The 18,990-nt window shown below is 44.2% G+C and overlaps 1 protein-coding gene across 18 annotated transcripts in view; it reads left to right on the top strand.

The window, feature by feature from the left end:
• ANK2 (ankyrin 2) overlaps positions 1-18,990 on the top strand; it is a gene marked incomplete at its 5' end in the record, with an annotated part of 358,674 nt that overhangs the window by 153,117 nt on the left and 186,567 nt on the right. The window contains one exon of one of the 18 annotated variants that reach the window (XM_080591207.1): positions 6,031-13,017. The exons of 13 other annotated variants lie outside the window; for them this stretch is intronic. In XM_080591207.1, coding sequence (XP_080447333.1) covers positions 12,895-13,017 — 123 coding nt within the window. Of the gene's footprint in view, positions 1-6,030; positions 13,018-18,990 lie in introns of those variants that run through there. 4 more of the 18 variants (XM_080591185.1, XM_080591193.1, XM_080591195.1 and 1 more) reach the window with 4 other exon arrangements.

The raw sequence follows: 18,990 nt of genomic DNA, 5'->3' as shown, positions 1-18,990 counted from the left end.
GGGGTGAAGCTTGCTTTTCTGGGGCAGAGGGGCTTTGAATATCGTGAGCTAAACAGAAGAAGGTGCGATGGCTCTGAAATATAGGAGAACAGAGTTGTCCATGCTTAAGTTCACAGCTTTTCTGTGGATGCACACTTTTTAACCTCCATGACTTAAAAAGTATTTAGGATCTTCAGACCTCTTGGAAATTGGAACCTACTATTATTATGCAAAGCTACTTCAGCATGGGTTTTACCCGAGTCCTTGCTGCTTTTTTGAACATTGTTCACTTTTAGGCAAAAACAAATCTCAGGTTTAGCTGATGCACTAAAGACTGACTTCTATTAACAAAGCACTTTGCTATGCATCATTGTGCGTTTAAAGAGAAGAGATGACAACTAAAGGAGTGGAAGGGACAGGTAATTTTGGAAAGTTTGCAAACTTTCTCTTCAGTGTGGTGATACCCCTGTGTTGTGCAGCGGTGGGCAACGCAGTGACCTTCAAGACGGCACCAACGGAGGCAAGATAAGCATGTCAGCGCAAGGCTGCAAATCAACCCAGCTAAAAGATGGGGCTGGGATGCAGCATCACGCTGCCCTGCCTTTCCTGCCTTGGTGCCTGAGCAGCACGCTCCACCACACAGGCATCTCGGCTGACTCGGTGGTTTTACAGCGTGCTCCAGCGCACCGTGTCATTTGCCCTTTGAGGTACTGGTGGGGAGGGCTTTACTTGCAAATTTTTGATTCGGGGAGGTTTCTGATGTCTCATATGAAAGCATTAGTGCCTGACCAGTCTGTTCCTCATTTTTGGAGCTGTACTACTTTACATAAATGACAGTGTTTTAATTGGGCCATTCATTCATTGAGGTAATAGGACACCTGGGATTTTGCATCTAGGTTTCTTGTGTCCCAAGTGACGGGCTAAATGCAAGCTAGTGTTAGTCTTTGTTGTCTCTCAGCGGAGTCCAGCTTCTGCCTTCTCCACACAAGCCAGTTAACTTCTGCTTTGAAACTCATCTCCTGCAATTATTTGTATCACCAGCAGAATTTGCGTGCCGGGCAGGTTGTTCTCAGTTTGGCAGCCCTGTGCACACGAAGGAGAACAGCCTCTGCTCAGCACTCTCACTGCAGGTGGTCTGGGAGTGCTAACTTGGCAGAGTGATATTAAAATGGTGCCTGTAATCCAGTGCCGTACACTGCGGGATGCAAGCTTGTTTTGTCCTTTGCAAGAGCTTAAGGGGTGGATGATAAATTGACCTGTGAGGCAAAGCCTGGGCTGTAGTATATATTTGATCTAGACTGACACACTTGCAAGTTTTTGTCCTCCTTTCTAACGTGATCTTTGTTTGCTGCCTATATCCCTTTGTAGTGTAGAACACAACTTACCCACGTGAATAAATCATCAGCCCTTTTGCCACGTGCATACAAACAGATACGGCCAGCTCAGGTTTGAACTGGGGGTCACATTTGCTCAGATTTTTGCAGGGTTATTTCTAGTCCTGTCCAGCCAGGGCTCACTACCAACTATATGATCTCTAATTTTAAAGAAGATTCTGTCTATGCTCTTAGGAGCTTGTCATTTTACACATAGCAGACTTCAAGGGCTCCAAGCAAGATCATCCAGTTTTTGACCTTGAGTAAAATGGAGGAAATGGGTAAATTACAGTATTCTTTATTCATTGTTTTTAATGTGGCTGTCTTGGTGAAAAGGAAAATTGCTAAATATATAGGGATGGGCGGTGAGGATCATTTGATGAACTCAGCTGAGTTACAGTAAGGCTTCCGATTATTTACTGTGTACTTTTGCAAGGATACAATTTTGGTCATGATCTCTGCGATACATTTTCCAATCTCCATAATGGCAAGATGTTGTTTGGGAAAGTGGTTCAGACAGCTCCGTTTTTGTATGGTCTTTGTTTCCAAGGCCCCCAGGAAGTCAGAGTTTTTCAGAAATTATTCCTTTTAGAAAGACCCTGCTTTTAAAGTGATGATGGAGATTAATCCAGGCAGACAGCCGCCTTTACGTTAGCTATGAACCAGGACCGTTTCTTGTTAGCTGTTTGAAAAGGCAGGCTCTTCTTCCTCATCTTCCACAAGAACTAATGGAAATTGAAGGCACTTCAGGAACAAATTCATGGTAATATATTCATTTTTGTGTGTCAGATGGTTCTCTTGATTCTGGGAGCGCTTTGTTTCACATAGCTGAAGGTGTAATGTTATGGACAAGCTCTGTTACATGGTGGGACAGATTTCATAGTGAAGGGAAGAGCTGTGCGTCAGATATACTCTCCCATATTTAGCTCGAGACGTGTAGTTGCCTCTGCAAATTTATACTCTTCCATATTTAGCTTGAGACATGCAGTTGCCTCTGCAGATGAGCTTCAGATCTAGACTGTTTTTGTCTTTAGTACAAATACAGAATCAGACCAGCTCCTTTAATTCAATGTAAATACAGTTCTGGCCTAGCAGACCTGTGCAGATCAGTGTTACCATAGCCCAAATCATTTCAGTCTCTCATGGTAAGAAAATAGTTTACTCAGGGCCACATTTGTGCTTTTCAAGCGCAGCTCTGTGCAAGTGATCTGAAAATCCTTATGACAAGAAGCCAAGTTGCTTTTTGACAGGCCATTCCAATAAACTTCCTAAAGTCAGAATTGGCCTCTTAAATGTCTGCATGTTTTAAAAGCACTAGCTGTTAAAAATAAGCAGGACTCTTAATATGAAAATGTAAAGTAAATGAAGTAAAGGTAAAAATGGCATTCCGCAGTCTTTGAAATGTCCATAGACATTGGAAGTATGTATGATGGCAGTGTTCTCATGTGCTTTTTGTGTCTATGAAAAAAACCCTAGAAGTTCTTTCCTAACAGTAATACTGTAAGATAAGGCTAAAGACTTGTGTTTAGTAAATGAGATCCACATTATGTTTTTAGGTCATGGACAACAAGCTACGTCCTGTATGATTTCTGCCTAATTTATGCCTTTAGTGGACTCAAAAATGACTGCTTTTAAATTGGTATTATATAGAAAAGATAGCTGTAATAGGTTTTGAAATGCTTGTAAAAGGTCACCAGAGAGATGCTTGCTGAAGAATATAACTATTAATCCCAAAGCAGCAGAAAGCCGTGAGGCAGGGCCCTTCGGCAGTGGTTTACATCCTGGTCAGAGGCCTGCTCCGTGTCGCAGGGTTTGGTCCTGAGGCTTTGCTTTGTGGCTTTTCTGTACCGTGTAGGGAAATTGTCTCTTCACTTCTTGTGCCTCAGGGGCCTTTGGAGCTTGTCGGGTGCTTTCCGTAGAAATGCCCTGGTCGGCTTTATCTTTGGGCTGCCAACGGTTTCGTGGTGCGTGTGATAACCGGGAGCATCGTGGTCTGTCTGATCCTGACTGGCAGCCGAGCAGCGCAACGGGGGCGGGAGGCGCAGAGGAGGGCCCTGCTCTCACACTTAGTCCTTTGCTTCCTCTCACCGCTGTCAGTGCGTTTCGTCTCGTTTGCTGCAGGCTGTTACCTTAAGGGCATTTACAGGTGTGTCGATAAAACTGGATCCAGCTGTCCTTGGTAAGCTGTTCGAAGAGTTGTGTGTGGAAAGATGACTGTGGATAATGATTATTGTTGATATCCCGAATAAATGTTTGCGTTGAACTGGATGCTAACTGCAGCACTTGCAGCAAGAACAACGGTGTGTTTTAGCCATCCCAAAATGTTGTGCTTAGGCTGCTGTGATGCTGAAAGAGCCGAATTTTGCGTCCCTCGCTGCCTTAGCGTTGCGTAACCAGGAGAGGGGGATCGTTTGCCGTTCGTTTCCACAGGCACCCGTGGTGGGGAGCACAGCACTCTGCGTCTTATCTCGGCTCCATGTTTTCTACAGAAATGCAGCAGTAGCTGGATCTGGCTTTCTTGCATGTGAAAGCTTGAATTTTGGCTGTTTAGGACCTGGGAGGTCAGTCGGAAGGGACGCTGGGCCCAGAGCGAGGGGCGGCTGCTCTCCGTGGTGCTGCCCAACACAACGCAACTCAGTGCAACGCCCAGCCATGGCAAAACCCTGCCCTGGCAAAACCCCGCTGTCCTTTCTCATTTTCTCTCTGTTTTGGCCAAATGTGTCCTAAGGGTGTTGCTAGGCTGCGTGTGTGTAGGACAGGGGGATTTGGTACGCTGTAGGCAGTAACACTGTTTTCTGTATTAGTTTGATCATACTTCGGGGCACAAAAGTAAAGGACTCTCAGTCTTCTTATGTGAGGAAAAGGTGAAAAACACCTAGTTTAGAAGAAGGGCTTAGAACAGTCAGACTCATTTCCCTGTTTCTCTGTATATTTGTTAAGTATAGTTGTAAATTTTGAGGGGGTCTTTAAAAATTGTCTTTGAGAGCTCTTTTGAGAACTCTTAATATAAAATTTCCTCACGTGCTTTTATAAATGAGTATCAGGTATGTCTGCTCTCACTATAAACAGTGGAAAAATGTGTCAGAAAGACTTCTTAAACGATACACCTCTTCACCAAAAGTATTCAAGGAGATAATGCATTATTTAACTCTTTATGTTCTTATAGCACTAAGTGAGAGCAAATGAGAAAGAAAATAACATTATTGGCTTTAGAGCAGGTATACAAGGCTTCTGAATGTTGTTACTTAAGGCACATTGGTGCTGATGCGTTTTAGAAGTTGTGTAGTTAGACTGTTCTTATGAGGTTAAAAAAGAGGAACAAAGATGATTAGTTACGTGTAGTCATTTTATTTTTGACATCTACTTGCACTACTGTGATCCAAACATTCAGGCTCCGAGTGTATTACAGCTGGTAGCTGAAATCCAAATATAGTCCAATCCATTAGTCCTGATGTTGTATAGATGACAGAAATGACATTTTAGATAGCATATATACATAGTAGACAGGAATATAAAGATGCATCACTCAGTCATCGTCTTTTTCCATACCTTGCACACTGTAACTTCACTGTTGGTGAAGTTTAATGATGTTGTTTAACGTTGGAAGGCTCATTCTGTGGGTCAGACTGTAAAAAATATTGGTATATGTAGCAGATGCTCAGGCTTTTATTCTGATAGTTAAGGACATGTAAACTTTCCATTCAAAGTAGACAGGGCCCATTCAAATGTGAATGCATATGACCTGGTCCTACCCCGAAGTGCAGGGGCACTTGTACATTTGCCAGCAGGAGCGCTTAAGCAGAGCTGATTATGTGCAGCATCTAGGTTGCAACTGAAAGGATTTAAAGTGGATGAGATCTGGGTCATGTTGGCTTGCAGACTTTCGAAGCCGTGGCAGCCAAGTCAGTTTTCCTGTTGTGCGTTCTTATTTTAAAACATAATTCTTTTTTTCAGTATTGGTATCGTTTGTAAAGTTATTTTATTCGTATTACCCCCAAAGGACAACTTGAGACCATTTCCTTGTGTCCTATCGCTTGTCACTTGCGAGAAGGGACCGGCCCCCTGCTTGCTGCTGCCTCCTTTCAGGCAGCTGTAGTGAGCAATGAGGTCTGCCCTCAGCCTACTCTTCTACCAGGCTAAACAACCCCAGTGCCCTCAGTCGCTCCTCATAACTCTTGGTTTCTTGGACCCTTCACCAACTCTGCTCTTCTCTGGACACACAGGAGTAACTCCATGTCCTTGTAGTGAGGGGCTCAAAACTGAACTCAGTATTTGAGGTGTGGTCTCACCAATGCCACGTACAAGGGGACAATCACTTCCCTGGTCCTGCTGCCCACACCATTTCTGATGCCGGCCAGGATGCTGTTGGCCTTCCTGGCCACGCTGTTGGCTCATGTTCAGCCATCTGTGGACCAGCACCCCCAGGTCCTTCTCTGCTGGGCAGCTTTCCATCCCCTCTTCCCCAGGCCGATACCGCTGTGTGGGGTTGTTACGACACAAGTGCAGCACCCAGAATTGAGCCTTGCTGAATGTCAGGCAGTTGGATGCAGCCCATCGATCGTGCCTATCCAGATCCCTCCCCAAAGCCTTCCTACCCTCAGGCACATCCAGTCCTGCCTAACTGGGTGTCACCTGCAAACTCACTGAGGGTGCATTTGATCCCCTTGTCCAAATAATTGACAAAAATGTTAAACAAAATTCATCAACAACTCTTGTGTTGTCTGCAGAGCAGAGAGCCAGCTCAGCACGCTGCACCCGCAAAAGATGGGGCCGTGTCTGGGTGACTGGCTGAGCCCCTCGCAGCAGGTCCATCAGGAGTAAGTGCAGTGACTGCGAGGAGGGAGCCTACAGAAAGTACTGCACGTTTTGGGAATCAGACACGGCAGATGTGCAACACCTTCAGGGTGATCCCTGGACTCCTTCTTCATATTAACAGCAACTTCAACCCCCATGAGATCAAAACTGAACACAATACTCAAAGATGAAAGAAGGTAAGGCAGGAAGGCGAGGGCAGGACGGAAGATGAGAAGGCACGTTGCAGTGCAGAGCTAAATGATCGTGGTCCTGATCCAAAGTCCATTTAAATCAATGAAATGTCTGCTGTTGCCCTTAGCAAGCTATTGGGTCAGGCCTTGTTCGACTTAGTTAAAATAGAATGTGATGCCAATGTGTCCAATCAATATGAGAACTAAAATAAGTAAAGTGATATTCAGAATTAATGCAGCTAAGCTGTCGTCAGAAAACTGCAAAACGGGCACTCTTGCCGGAAATATACATCTCTAGTTTATTTAGGATTCTGAAGAAAAAGAACATGCTTCTTGAGCTGCTAACTTTGGCGCAGCTGCAGTGTCTTTTCCTCATGTCTGGGATGTTCAAATAAACTAGAGACATCAGTCTCTGAAGGGGTTTTCTAAATCCCATTCTTGTTCAGGAAGCTGGTGATGTGCGCAAAGTATTGCTTTGTCATGGCGCAGCTTGGACAGTAATAAAGGATGAGTGCAAGGACTTCTGTGATTTGGGAATGACAGTTTTCGCTTCTTGCCTTGTTTTCTGGTTTTAAGCACCTGCCTGTGACAGTGGCACCTTGAACGAGTAGTTAAGCTGAAGAACTCTGCCTTAATATGTTACGGATGCTGGAAATTTAGACAGGTTCAGAGAGAGACTGGATAAGTTCATGGATAATAGCCTTTGAGGATTACTAATTAAATTGAAATATCTAGCACGGATGTCCATCAATCTGCAGTGACTGGAACCTGGGAGTGTACTTGAAGAAAATAATCATTCATTTGCCCTCTTCTCTTTGCTAGGTATCTGATTTTTGTTGGAGACAAAAGACTTTGATCTCATCCCATAATGACTGCTCTTAAGTTCTCAGAAGCAAACATTTAACCATACTATTTCAATTTCTTCAACTGTAACATAGTAAAAATTAATTTTTTAAAGAGATAAATACTTCCAGTATCTCTTTCAAAGGTAGCTAAGCAGTATCTTTTTCTCTGGTGTGATCAATACTTATATTTAAAGTTCCTGTCAGTGTTGAACTGAACGCCTTCAAGACAGAAATCCACTCTGCAAGGAAGGGTATAGTATTGCAAATATTACCGTGTCATCTTCCATATATGTTTTTAGTACTCGCCACTGAAAGTCTCGGTGCAGTGAATTGTACCCAGGTTGTGTAACAGAAAAGAAGGGGAAGCCATTCCTGGGGTCTAATTTATGTGTATTACTATATGTGCTCCAAGTTGCGCTTTTTCATTTCTTGTTTTATACTGTTTCTTTTCAACTAATAAAATAGATGTGATCAAGGGACAGAAAAAAGCCAGAGCGTAGTTTCATGAATCACTTTTTCAGTACCAACACAGTGATGCTAATGTCTGGCCCAGAGCTTTCTGGAACACGTTGTCCTCACGTATTCATTGACGTGAGTGTGTGTAGCCTTTTTTAACCTTAATATTTTTTCTTTCAGAAAAATATGCAATAAAATATGTAAATTAAGGTTATGTGATTGTTAACTGACTTGCAGGGTTATTGTATGTTTAGAGTTAGGTCATTTGGTCATTTGCTACTGTATAAATAATAAATAAGTGTGGTTTGGACAAGAAGTGAGGCAGGTGGCAATTTATAAATGTAGTGTATATTTTCATAGTTTTGTGCTTTCCACAAGACTTGGTTTGCCTCCTATTCTAGGAATGTGTAATTCTGTAGATATGGAAATGGCTGAGTATGCTAGAACGCACAATCTATCCAAATCTGTTTAAATAGTTGAATTAAGTAAATTATTACGCTGCTCTGGCACTCCAAATATTTTTGTCTCTGTCCATCTTCTCCACACTCATTTGTCAAGAGGCAGCTTTCACAGGATAATTTCCTGACCAAAGGGAGGAGGATGCCTGCTTCTGACATCGAACTCTGCTAGAGCACCAACGGAGAGGGGAGGTCAACATCGTGTTTGTGAGGAGAGGTGAGCTAATTCGCCAAGTCAGCTCTTGCTAGGTCACCAAAGGCTGGGTGTTCACATCGCCAGACCTGCTTCGCATACCCTGCCTTTCAGCAAGGACAGGTATAAATCACTGCACATCTTGGACGGACAGAGGTTGTGGTTGTGTCATTGCGGAGCAACACGTAGATGTGCTTGTTCAATATTACCTACAACTTATGCAGCACATCACCTTGGAGGGAACCTAGCTGCCCAGCAGAATTCTGATCTGCCTTTTCCAGAAGCGTCTTCCTCGGTGCTAGACAAAAAGTTGAATTGCCCAGCTTTTGTTGCTGCAAAATTATTTTCTTATAATGGGACAGACCTTTCCCATTTTTAGCTGTTTGAAAAGCTGCGATTTCCAGCTTGTTTCCTGAATGTGCTAGCGACATAGAACTAGGAAGGATGGTCTCCATTCTGGCTTTGAGGTGTGAAAGGCTCCATCATTTCCTCCCTTTTTTTGTAACTCTGGGAAATGATGAGAACAGATTTGAGTCACACTTTCTGGTGTTATTTCTAGGCTTGGTTTTAACCTTCTTCTCGTACTGCCCACGTGATTTACGTGGAGAGAACCTCATCTTTACGGGATGGACCCCTATTAGTGGATGTGCTTCAGGGAAGATAATCACTTGTTTACATCCTCTCCTCTTGTACTCAATTACTGTCGATTTTCGTCCGGTAGGTTTCTGTAGACAGAAAATGATCATTTGTTCAGTAAATCATGGTTCTCTACCTGAAAGCTGGCAGTAAAACCCAAGTGCAGTTCATAGCTGTGACTAATAAAGCACTGCAGTGCAGGAGCATGCTGTGTCAGCTGGTGGGTCAGGTTAAAACAACTAAACCTGGGGACTGTTAAATTGGGAGAGCAGGTCAGGAAGTTAATGATTTATGCCAATTTGTAAACCAGGCAAATAGGCACTGTAACCCTAATTAAGTGCCCACACAGCCGTGGATTGCATGGTGAGGTTAGTCACCCGGAGCCCATTCACAGATCACACAGGACGTTGTACAGCTTGAGGTCTTAAAAGCTTTATTATCCCAAATGAGAATTTGTTGGATCTCAGGAGTTAGGTATTTTTGCATTTGGAGTTAATGATGACAAATGCATTGCAGGGAAAAAAAAAATCAAAAACAAAACAAAAAAAAAACCCACCGCCATTTTCCCAGTGTTGTGTTCTTTTTAGGTTGTTGTGCATCTGCCCACTTTCCCACTCCCCTCCTACATACCGTTTGTGGCAGCAGCACTGTGTTTCCTACTTATCTTATGTAGCAGCTTCATGATACATTTTCTGCATTTAGGGGGAAATTGCTCAGTCTCCATTTTTGCTGAACAGATCTTGAAAATTCAATCTTCTCATTGATGTCAGCAGAAGGATTTCTGTTTGTTAAGATCAGTAAAATGCTGTATTTGCAGGGCACTGGCTGGCCATTTGCTGCTTTGATTAGGTAAATCTCTCTATCTTGTAACAGAATCTTCTTTCCTGCAGGGACATTAGCTGTGTCACGTACAAGTGACACATGCTTTATGTATCCCAGATTGGATATGTTCTTTCCAAAATAACCTATTGAAAGCTACTTCTTTTTTGCCACACTGTGATTAAATACTTGCATGTCTCTTTGAGGTGAGGGAGAAAATGTTTATGGTACATAATGGCGAACTCACAGGACTGAGCTGAAGTTCTTGGTCAGTGATCTTCTGAAGAATATCTGCTATTTCATTTGGGCTTACTGGGCAGCAAGTGTTCAAGCGTCTGATTTTGTTCTCTTGTGAAACATGGGTTACGGAGAACATCAAGTCCTTTATTGGCTTTAAGTGAATTTCGTGAAAAATACATCTTTGAGACTCAGCTGTTGAATGTGCAGGAATCAATTATCAAAAGATGACAAACATGACTAAGTATATAAATATAAAGATAATAAACAGGGCTCCTATAAACCCTCCTGTGCCTTAAACCCCACTGCACTTTATATATCAGGATTTAAGCATTTAGTGGCTTAAGAAGACCTTAAAAATTAGGGAAATGGTAAGACCAGGACTTCTGAGCACGGTGGCCCGTGATGTGGTCTTACTTTCAAATTTCTTGCTTAAGATCCCATGAAAAATTTGCTTTGTAAGGTAAGCATTCAAAATTTGCTGAAATCATCTCTTCTACCTTAGTGTCATTCTTTGAGCACCCCAAATCGTCAGTCCAGTTCCCCACCATAGGATGAGGTTTGTGGATAGGTCTGAATAGTTAGCAGCTGGTTGTGTTTTATTTTACCTTTCTCTTCTACGGCGTTATTTTATTTGCAGACAGGTATCTGGCAAATGAATAGGTGGTAGCTTTGAATATGTTTCTGAGCGTGCTGCAGATGAAGGAGATGCGTGCTTCCTCATAGTGTCACGAAGGCAGAGTTGTAGAGTGCTGGCTGTTCATTTCTGGTGCACAAGCGATGCTACCTGGGAGGTTCGTACCGCGTTACCAAGGGAAGGCAAGCCACGCTCCTGTTAGAGAATCCAGTTGTCTCCCTTATTTTATCCCTTGCCTTGCTTCCCCTAGCTTTGCTGGTGGCTGTTATTGCCGCTGATGCTTGTGTTCTTGTCACTGGTTTTTGTTTCTTGCAAATGGGAACAACCAGGCGAAAATCAGCCTGTATGGCCAGAGGTTTGCTAGCACTCTGAGTCCCGCTTCTTCTGATGTCTTCTCCCACTAGAGAAATACATTTTTAATTGAGCGCACAGCTCACTGGCTCAAACACAGAATAGATGTCTCTATAATGCTTCATAGTTTTCATATAAAAGTACTTTATGAAAATCCGGTCTTCAATATTTGTGAAATTGAAGTGAAACCTTGTAGTAATAGCACAAGGCGTAAATAATGATTAGGCCCATGGTGATAATAAATTGTCTTGGTCTATGTGGACTGAGAATAACCAAGCTGTGTGTACAAAAATAATGTGATGTTGGGGTTGGTCCTGGTCCTTGATCCGCTGTCACACCAAGAGCTCACAAGGCATCTGTTAGTGTTTCAGTGGTACTGCCTCGTAGTGAAATTCACAGGGCTCAGCCTCAGCAGCCACACGGTCAAATTTAGTCTGAACTCAGGGAATACGTTGCGGAGGGAAATCTGGCAAAGAGCCCTCGTTTCTTTGATTTGGGGACTTTTGGTGCCATTGCCAGTGAGCTGCTCTGCCCCTGGCTTCTCTGGGGTGGCCAAGCCAGGGCTGCCGACGTCTCTGCTGAGGCTCAGGGCAGCCACGTCCACCTCCCTCAGGACCTGTCTGGATCGGTGCTGTTGGAGGGAGCTGAAATGTGATCAGCCGTCTGCCGGGGACTAATGCAAAGGCTCTTCTTGTCTGCATGTGTCCCATTTTGATAAATAAACGTTTGATGCTAATAGCAATAACAGAGTTAAGCCGGGGGGGCGGGAGCGGAGCTCTGATATGCTGGTTTTAGAGGGGGGATGAGCAGGGAGGGAATGGCAGACCCAGCTGTCTCTGGTATTAATGCTATAAATTAGTGTCCCCAAAACAAATGACTGCGGGGGGCAGAGGGGGTCAGCGTGTTCTTTCTGTCTCTTGTGGTCTCTCTTTCCCCACAACTGCAATGATTCTTCCCCATCCTCAGCACAGGGCTTCGTAAGTGCTCTTAGGAAGCATCCGAAAGCAGCTTTTGGTGTTGAATAACAAAGAAGAGCAGGCTCCGTGGCGTTATTTTTACCTCCGTGGAGTTCGGCCGAGCAGGGCAGGCTGAGCCCAGCTTACACCCCCAGCAGCACCCCCTCCTCGCCGCATTCGGTGCAGCGCTCCTGATGCAGCCTCACGTGGCTGCACAACGGCACAAGGAGGGCTTGAACACCGCCAGCCCTGCTGGGGCGGCTCTGTGCGGCAGCAGGTGAGCGGTCTGACGCTGCTCTCTGAAGCCAGCGGCTCTCGCTCCCGCTCCCCTGGCACCGGCTGGATAAGGAGGGGACAGTGGCGAGGAAGAGGAGAGCAGGGTGGCACGGGCCAGGCTCCCGCGCAGCCAGGCGCGGCGGCAGCAAGTCAGTAAGTCAGACTGCACCATTTTCTTCTCACCCTGCAGAAGGGCGATGTGAGGAGCTGCCAGGAGCTGCCTCCTCCCCCAGCTGGTGGTTATGCTGAAGTGGAGCCTCCCTCCCAGCCAGAAGACACAGCCTATCTGGAGGAATCCCAAAAGACCTTTCCAATTTGGTGGTGTGTGTTTAAAGGCCGATTCTTTTTTTTTTTTTTTCTTTTTTTCTTTCTTTCCCCCCAGCTAAGCTTGTCTTTGCTTGCAGCCAAGCTGAAGAGACTTCAGGCTGCTAGTAGATATTTGCCGGCTGCTCTCCGATTGCGTGCGTGCGGCTGTGAGCGCTTTCACACATTGCATGTGTGGACACGGCTCTCGAGCTTCTGAATTATGGGTGCTGCAGAGCTGTGACCTTTCCTGGGGAGTCGCAGGAGGAAGAGTGGATTACACCGCGAAGCGCTGGCTTGCGGCTGGTGCCCTCCCGAAAAAATTAACTCACCTGGATATCCACCTGTGGTGGAAACGGCGTCCCTGGAGCGGGCGTTCTCCACTCCAGAATGGCTCATGCAGCCGCTTCCATTAAGAAAGTTCGAGAGTCCGAACTTGAAGAGAGGGAGAGAAACCTTGAGAAGGAGAGGAAAAGGCAGCGGAAAATCTCTAGGGCAGATCGGAAACGCAAGGTACGAGGGGAAAAACTGCCCCTTCTCCCTCTTCCCCCCATGCCCTTCCTTTTGTCTGTGTGGCACTTCCCAGGGGTTCATTGCCATGTGTCATGCTCTCTCTTTCATTTTCCTTCTTGTTCATCTCGTATTTGCCCTTTGCATCCCTTCCCATCCTCTGCGCCCTGCTGTGGACCTAGCCCAGCTGCAGTGAGATTCAGGTGGTGCCAGACATGGCAGCCCCCAGCTACACAGGGAACAGGCACATAAAGCTGGCCGCGGGCACACCAGCACTGCCTTCCTCCCCAGCAGGGCTGGGGATGGTTTCGGCACTCAGGAGCCAGGTGCTTCGTGCCCCGAGCTGATCTGGAGAAGTTGGCAGGGAGGGAGGTGGCCGTGCTGGTGCTTTGCAGTGCGGCGGTGTGTTTCTGTGCTTCGTGGCAGCATTTCTCCCCCGTTTGCCATTTTTAGCTCCAGTGCCCACATCGGTACCAAAAGCATCAGTGCTAAATGCTGCACGCAAGACCTCTTGTGTGGAACTAGGTGGATCCGCCGAGCTGTTCGGTGAGGTATCAGTAACCGATGCTGTGCTAGCAGCCGTGATTCAGTGTATTTACACTGCACACTGCAGGTGTATTTTTCTGGCTGTGGCCTGAAACAAGCCTGCAGTCTGTTGTCTTTTTGTGTCTGTCGCTGCTGGCAATCTCTGATTCTGTTAAGGCACATCTATTTAGATGTTTCGGATTTTAGGGAGGTTTCTCCTAATTTATAATTAACTGTTGTTTTCTTTCTGTGCTAGAAATGTGGAATGAAGTCTGGTTACCTTGGAAAACAAACAAACCAACCACAGAATAAAAATAAAGAACATAGATGAGTGATTTGCCAGATCACTCTATGGTTTCCAAGGACACAAGTAATGTACAGTGGTGGAGAAAACACTAAAGGACCCAAAGCTGCTGTTAAGGACAGCTCTAGGACTAGGCTGCATCAGGAGTGCCTGCGTTAATGCCTCCTCACTGCTGGTTCTTTTCTCCCATCTCATTAACTCATTCACTGACACCATGTTTTGACCCATTCTTTATAAATATCTTGCAGAAGGGATAATATCAAGAGATGTAATCTGTCCTCTTTTTCGTTTCTGCTACGTTGCATGTAAACACAGAGCTCCCTGTGAAAGGGAAAAGAACAGAATCCAGCAATGCAACGTTTGAATTTACAGATCCTTTTGGCAAATGTCTAGGATTCAGAAGCCATCTGCTCCCTTGGCATACCTGAGAAATTCTGAATTCATTGTATTCTCAATCTTATGGATTTCATACGCAGAACTGCGTAACTTAAATAAAATTACTGGGGCTGTTTTGATACCTTTGGGACCTGTGGGTCTGGTCTCCCTGCCTTGTAAAAGGCCCTGTCTGCAGAGTTCATTAAGTTGCGGTATAATTCTCTTCATCAAAACACGAAAGCCATTTCTAACGTATGCACTGCTCGGGTGCTGGGGCAGATTGCGATTACTGTCCTAATCCCCTAAATGGGACACTGCAGCATAAGGGAGTTTTTGTGATTACATTTTGGATGCTGGAATTCTCTGCAAAATAGCCTCCCCCCGCTTTTTTTTCCAATGTGTGTGTGTCTTTGCTGGAGGGTCTTTTTTCCACATTTGCCAGTACCCATCTCAGTTATCTAATCACAACATGTGGTGTTTTTCCTGATTTTCACATCTCCTGTTTCATTCAAACGTGTGTTCTACTACTTTAATTAAAGCGGGATAGAATTAATCGTGCCCCTTCTGCTCTCTCTTTTCCGAGAGTGCTGCATATCCCTGCCTGGCGGCAGGCAGGCTCAGGCTGTATTTGTGCTAGCGATAATGTGTGGGGATGCAGGCTGCATGGCATTTTGAAATCTAGGAAATACCAGTAGGCTTTGCTGAGAAAATACAGGGAATGCTGTAATGTTTTGCTTGTCTTCCTTTTTAGTATTCAGCAGTGGCCCTCGCTCCTGTCTCCCTTTTACTGCAGCTGTACCTCGCTGTTACATAAACAAGTGCTGGGCTGCTCCCTAAACTTGCCTTCAGATGGAATGGGTGTGGGCTGGGTCACGCATCTTCCCCTTGCTCCTTCTGCATGAGACATGCAGCAGCACAAGTACGGGTTTGTTTAGATCTGTATATCTGTATACATGCCCATACCGTGCAGAATGCATAGTCTAGCACAGCTTATATATATATATATATCTATATCTATGCGAGTATGTATACACGCACACATGCATAACATCCACAATATACACAAAATATATAACATTATATAGAATAGGTAACAGAATGTGTATTTCTTCATCAATTTAGGTTTTATAGTTGTGATATCCATGTATAAGTGATAAACATATGTTTACGTGTGCCACGTAAATTGCTAAGGAAATATAAATTGCTCAGTGCTGAAACGTGACCGTGTCCTAGTAGGTGCAGAGCCCTCCCAGTTTGCGTTGACTCCCTTGGAAAATGGAGGCTCCCAACAAATTGCATGTGTAGGCCCACGGGAGACGAAATGTAAATGAATATTGTCTGATTGCTGCCAGTACTCAAACTCCTTCGGCATATGGGGACGTGGCCCCGGGTTTGTGATTTATTTACAAGCTATTGCATTGCAGTGACTGGATTTTCAGTACAACAGAGATCTGTTCTGTTTGAGGGAACTATAGTAGGAGAGGGAATATGCCAATAAGAAGTTACTGTGAACTGTCTTTTCAGAATCTCGTGTATATATGTTGTATGTGTACCGATAGACGCCGTATGCATGAAGTACTGGTGTGGCCTTGGGACGGAAACTTTCTCTCTGCCCCTGGAACACCCTGGTTATGCAAAAGGGGGCAATAAGGGACCGTGGCTTTATCTCTTCCAGTCTGCCAGCATACTGGGCAGCTGTTAGTGCTGTCCCGTGCTGCTTCTAGCTTCCAGGGATGCTGCAGGGGTGGGAGCTGCTTATCCCCTGGAGTATTTTTGCCTCATGCTGTTTTGCAGTGCAGTCGGCTTGTCTTGATAGCTGCATCACAAGCCATGGCTGTAGTTTCTGTGCCTCGCGGGGAGGACCAGAATCTTCTTAAATGTCATTATTTCTGCTACTTGACGTGGCTCTGGACAGTAACAACGCCCTGGCCATTAGCAGAGTCAGGAAAAGGACCCGCATCAGCAGCATTCTTGCTCAGACGGTGTCTTTTCAGGTCTTGGGCATCTGTAGTTGTTTAACAGATTAATAGAAGTATTCCACACCCATAAACAACAAAAAAAGCTGCGTGGAAGCTGACTTATTAAGACCCTCTCCTGCATTCTTTCTGAGACTGACTTGATTTTTAAAGCCACTTGACAAGGATTGCCTCAGCTCGTCTTTCATCGAAATGGGCAATTTTCATTTATGCATGCAGTCTTTTCTTGCAGTGTTGAAAAACATACTGATGCGAATGCAGCATAAAATTTGTGTGTGTAAACATAAAACCACTGGTCTGAATAGTTGTGTGGATGCCTGAACATATCAAGAACATTAAAAGCCAGATGCTAACAGAGGAGGCGAGCAGGTTAAGATGCAAACGTAGATTGTATCAGTGTTTAGGCATGACTAATTCTCTTACAGCTGAACTCAGGGTGTGCAAGGCCCAGCTCCGCTTGCCTCACAGTGTCTGTGTGAGATAGCTGAGCAGAGCTCATCTTTTGCAGAGTGAGGAAAATGAAGGGCTGTGGTTACGTGACGGTCACTCTCTGAGTCAGCAGCAAAGCTGGAATTACAGCCTTGGAATCCAGCTTCCTAGCCCCTGGCACTATGTAACACACACTTGCTTTTCCCTGTCTGTAATACTTTTCAAAGCAGACAGAGCTTCCTGTCTTTGCATGTGACAAGTGTTTAGAAAATTTAAAAACAAACAAACAGATCTCACCACAAATAACCCCTCAAACAACAACAACAAAGCTGTTATCAAAAATCGATTCAGCTGTCAAATAAAACTGATTTTTGAATGTACACAAATGGTAAGTTGATTCATGTTACCCTTTTACAGTCAGCACTGAGGACAGAGCTTGACCTCTGGGTTCTGCTGTCAATAAGAGGGTATTTATTTAGTATTTAAATATACAGTTTTACAAACTTTTTCTTTGAAGTTTTTAAGTATATATATATGTATATATACATACATACATATATATATATATATATTAAAGGTCAGCCTTATGATTTCAGCATCCCTTAGCAACTTACTGTAAAATTTCCTGCAGTATCTGGAATATTCACCATTGCTGGCCAAAAGAGATTGGGAAACAACTGCGTATCAGTGAATTTTGTCCTTCAGTTGATACCCTAAGTACTGTCAAAGCTCACATATAGCTTCTGCTTCTAGGCAATATCTGCAGAGGGACAGGGGTGGAGGGAGAAATAAGGAGCTGCTGCTGTCAGCGAAATTCAGGTGCGTGTGTGTAAGAGTCAACACTAAATGGCTTCTATCACATAGCTGCAGAAGACAAAGATTGAATTTTCTTTGGGTTCCTTCAACATCAAGCCTTTTTCTCACATTATCAACTTCCTTTTGATGGACTGAATATTGGAAAGAAATCTTGTGTTCAGAAATTCATGTAGAAACTGATGTTGCATTTGTCTCAGAAGCAGGCGGAAAAATCCATTTGAAATTCAAGCCTACTTTCGGCAGGGGAGGTGGGTGTTGGTGATGTCGTACAGGAGGCTGGCAGACGTGAGGCTCATCACTTTGGAAAGGGCCAAAGCTTCAGCGAGGAAAAGTAGGCATAAAGAAAATAATGGGTGCTTGGGCATGCTAGAAAGAAGTATCCCAAAGAGGAAAACGTGTTGAGGAACAGGCCTTCACTCTTGGTCACTTGGTGCATGGATGCCAAGCGAGCATCTCCTCTGGTGTGAACATCCTTCATATTGCAGCTTTAACCTCCCGTTTTTTCTTTAGCACTGAACACGTCTTGTCGGTTCAGTGTTCTGTTCGTTGCCTTGGCAAAGATCTTTGTGATTCACCAGAATTTCTAGATGTTTCAAATGCCTCTTCAAACCCCCCCCCCCCCTCCCCCCAGACAGACAAAATCTTTTTGGTATTTCATAACCAAGTGTTTGCGTAGATGGTGCCTATTCCTGATGTCCTTTGAGCATTTACCTTCTGTGTCTCAAACGTCTGTTTTCATTATGTAGATATTTCTTGGGATGAAAATAATACCACACTGTTTGCTTCCTTTTTATAAAGTGGAGCCTCTTTTGATGGCACTGTATTTCATAGTAAATTGGTATTTGCTGCTTCAGTTTATAGGTGTCTATCTGAGAGGTGATGTGTGTGTAACTGCAACAGCAAAGCTTGCAAATACTTCGGATTTGGTGGCGATGTTCTGAATAATTTACCAAACGACTATTGTAAGTTTAAATTAGTCCTGTGCAAAAGATTATACATCTGTTCACATCTAACATATTCACTGCACGGGAACTCTCAATGCGTTTGACTTGAATGTCCTGTGCAGTTTGTCCTAGGTGAGTTACCTGTGACGTTCAGCGTGGGTTTAATCTAAAAGAGGAAAACCAACTGGGGCTCTAAAAAAAGGGCTGATTAAGCCCCATTCAGCCTTCTGCAGATAGGGAATGCTATAGTGGCAAATATCATTATATGTATACTGTATACAAGTATATGTATACATATATGCATATGCATACAGTATATGTACACAAGTATATGCATACTGTATATGTATGCAAGTATACTGTAGTGCCAACTATCATTATTTGTCTAGTTTGTTTTTCTTTGAGAACTTTGCATTGTTTGCCGTAATTAAACTGGGAATAAATACACAATATTCTGAAATAAAGTGACGTAAGGGTTGTAGTAAAGACCAGTGATATCCAGTTCCCTTGTTCCTGATGGGAAAGGAGCAATCTTCATTACAACTTTAAATCTACTCACCTTTATATAGGTTTGTTGCCTAACCATACCATGATTTATATGTGGCTT

The sequence above is a fragment of the Anser brachyrhynchus genome (assembly GCF_964034855.1).
Source record: "Anser brachyrhynchus genome assembly, chromosome: 4".
NCBI classification, from domain to species: Eukaryota; Metazoa; Chordata; class Aves; order Anseriformes; family Anatidae; genus Anser; species Anser brachyrhynchus.
Note: the sequence above shows the minus strand (reverse complement) of the source record. Positions and strands in the feature narration are given on the sequence as shown.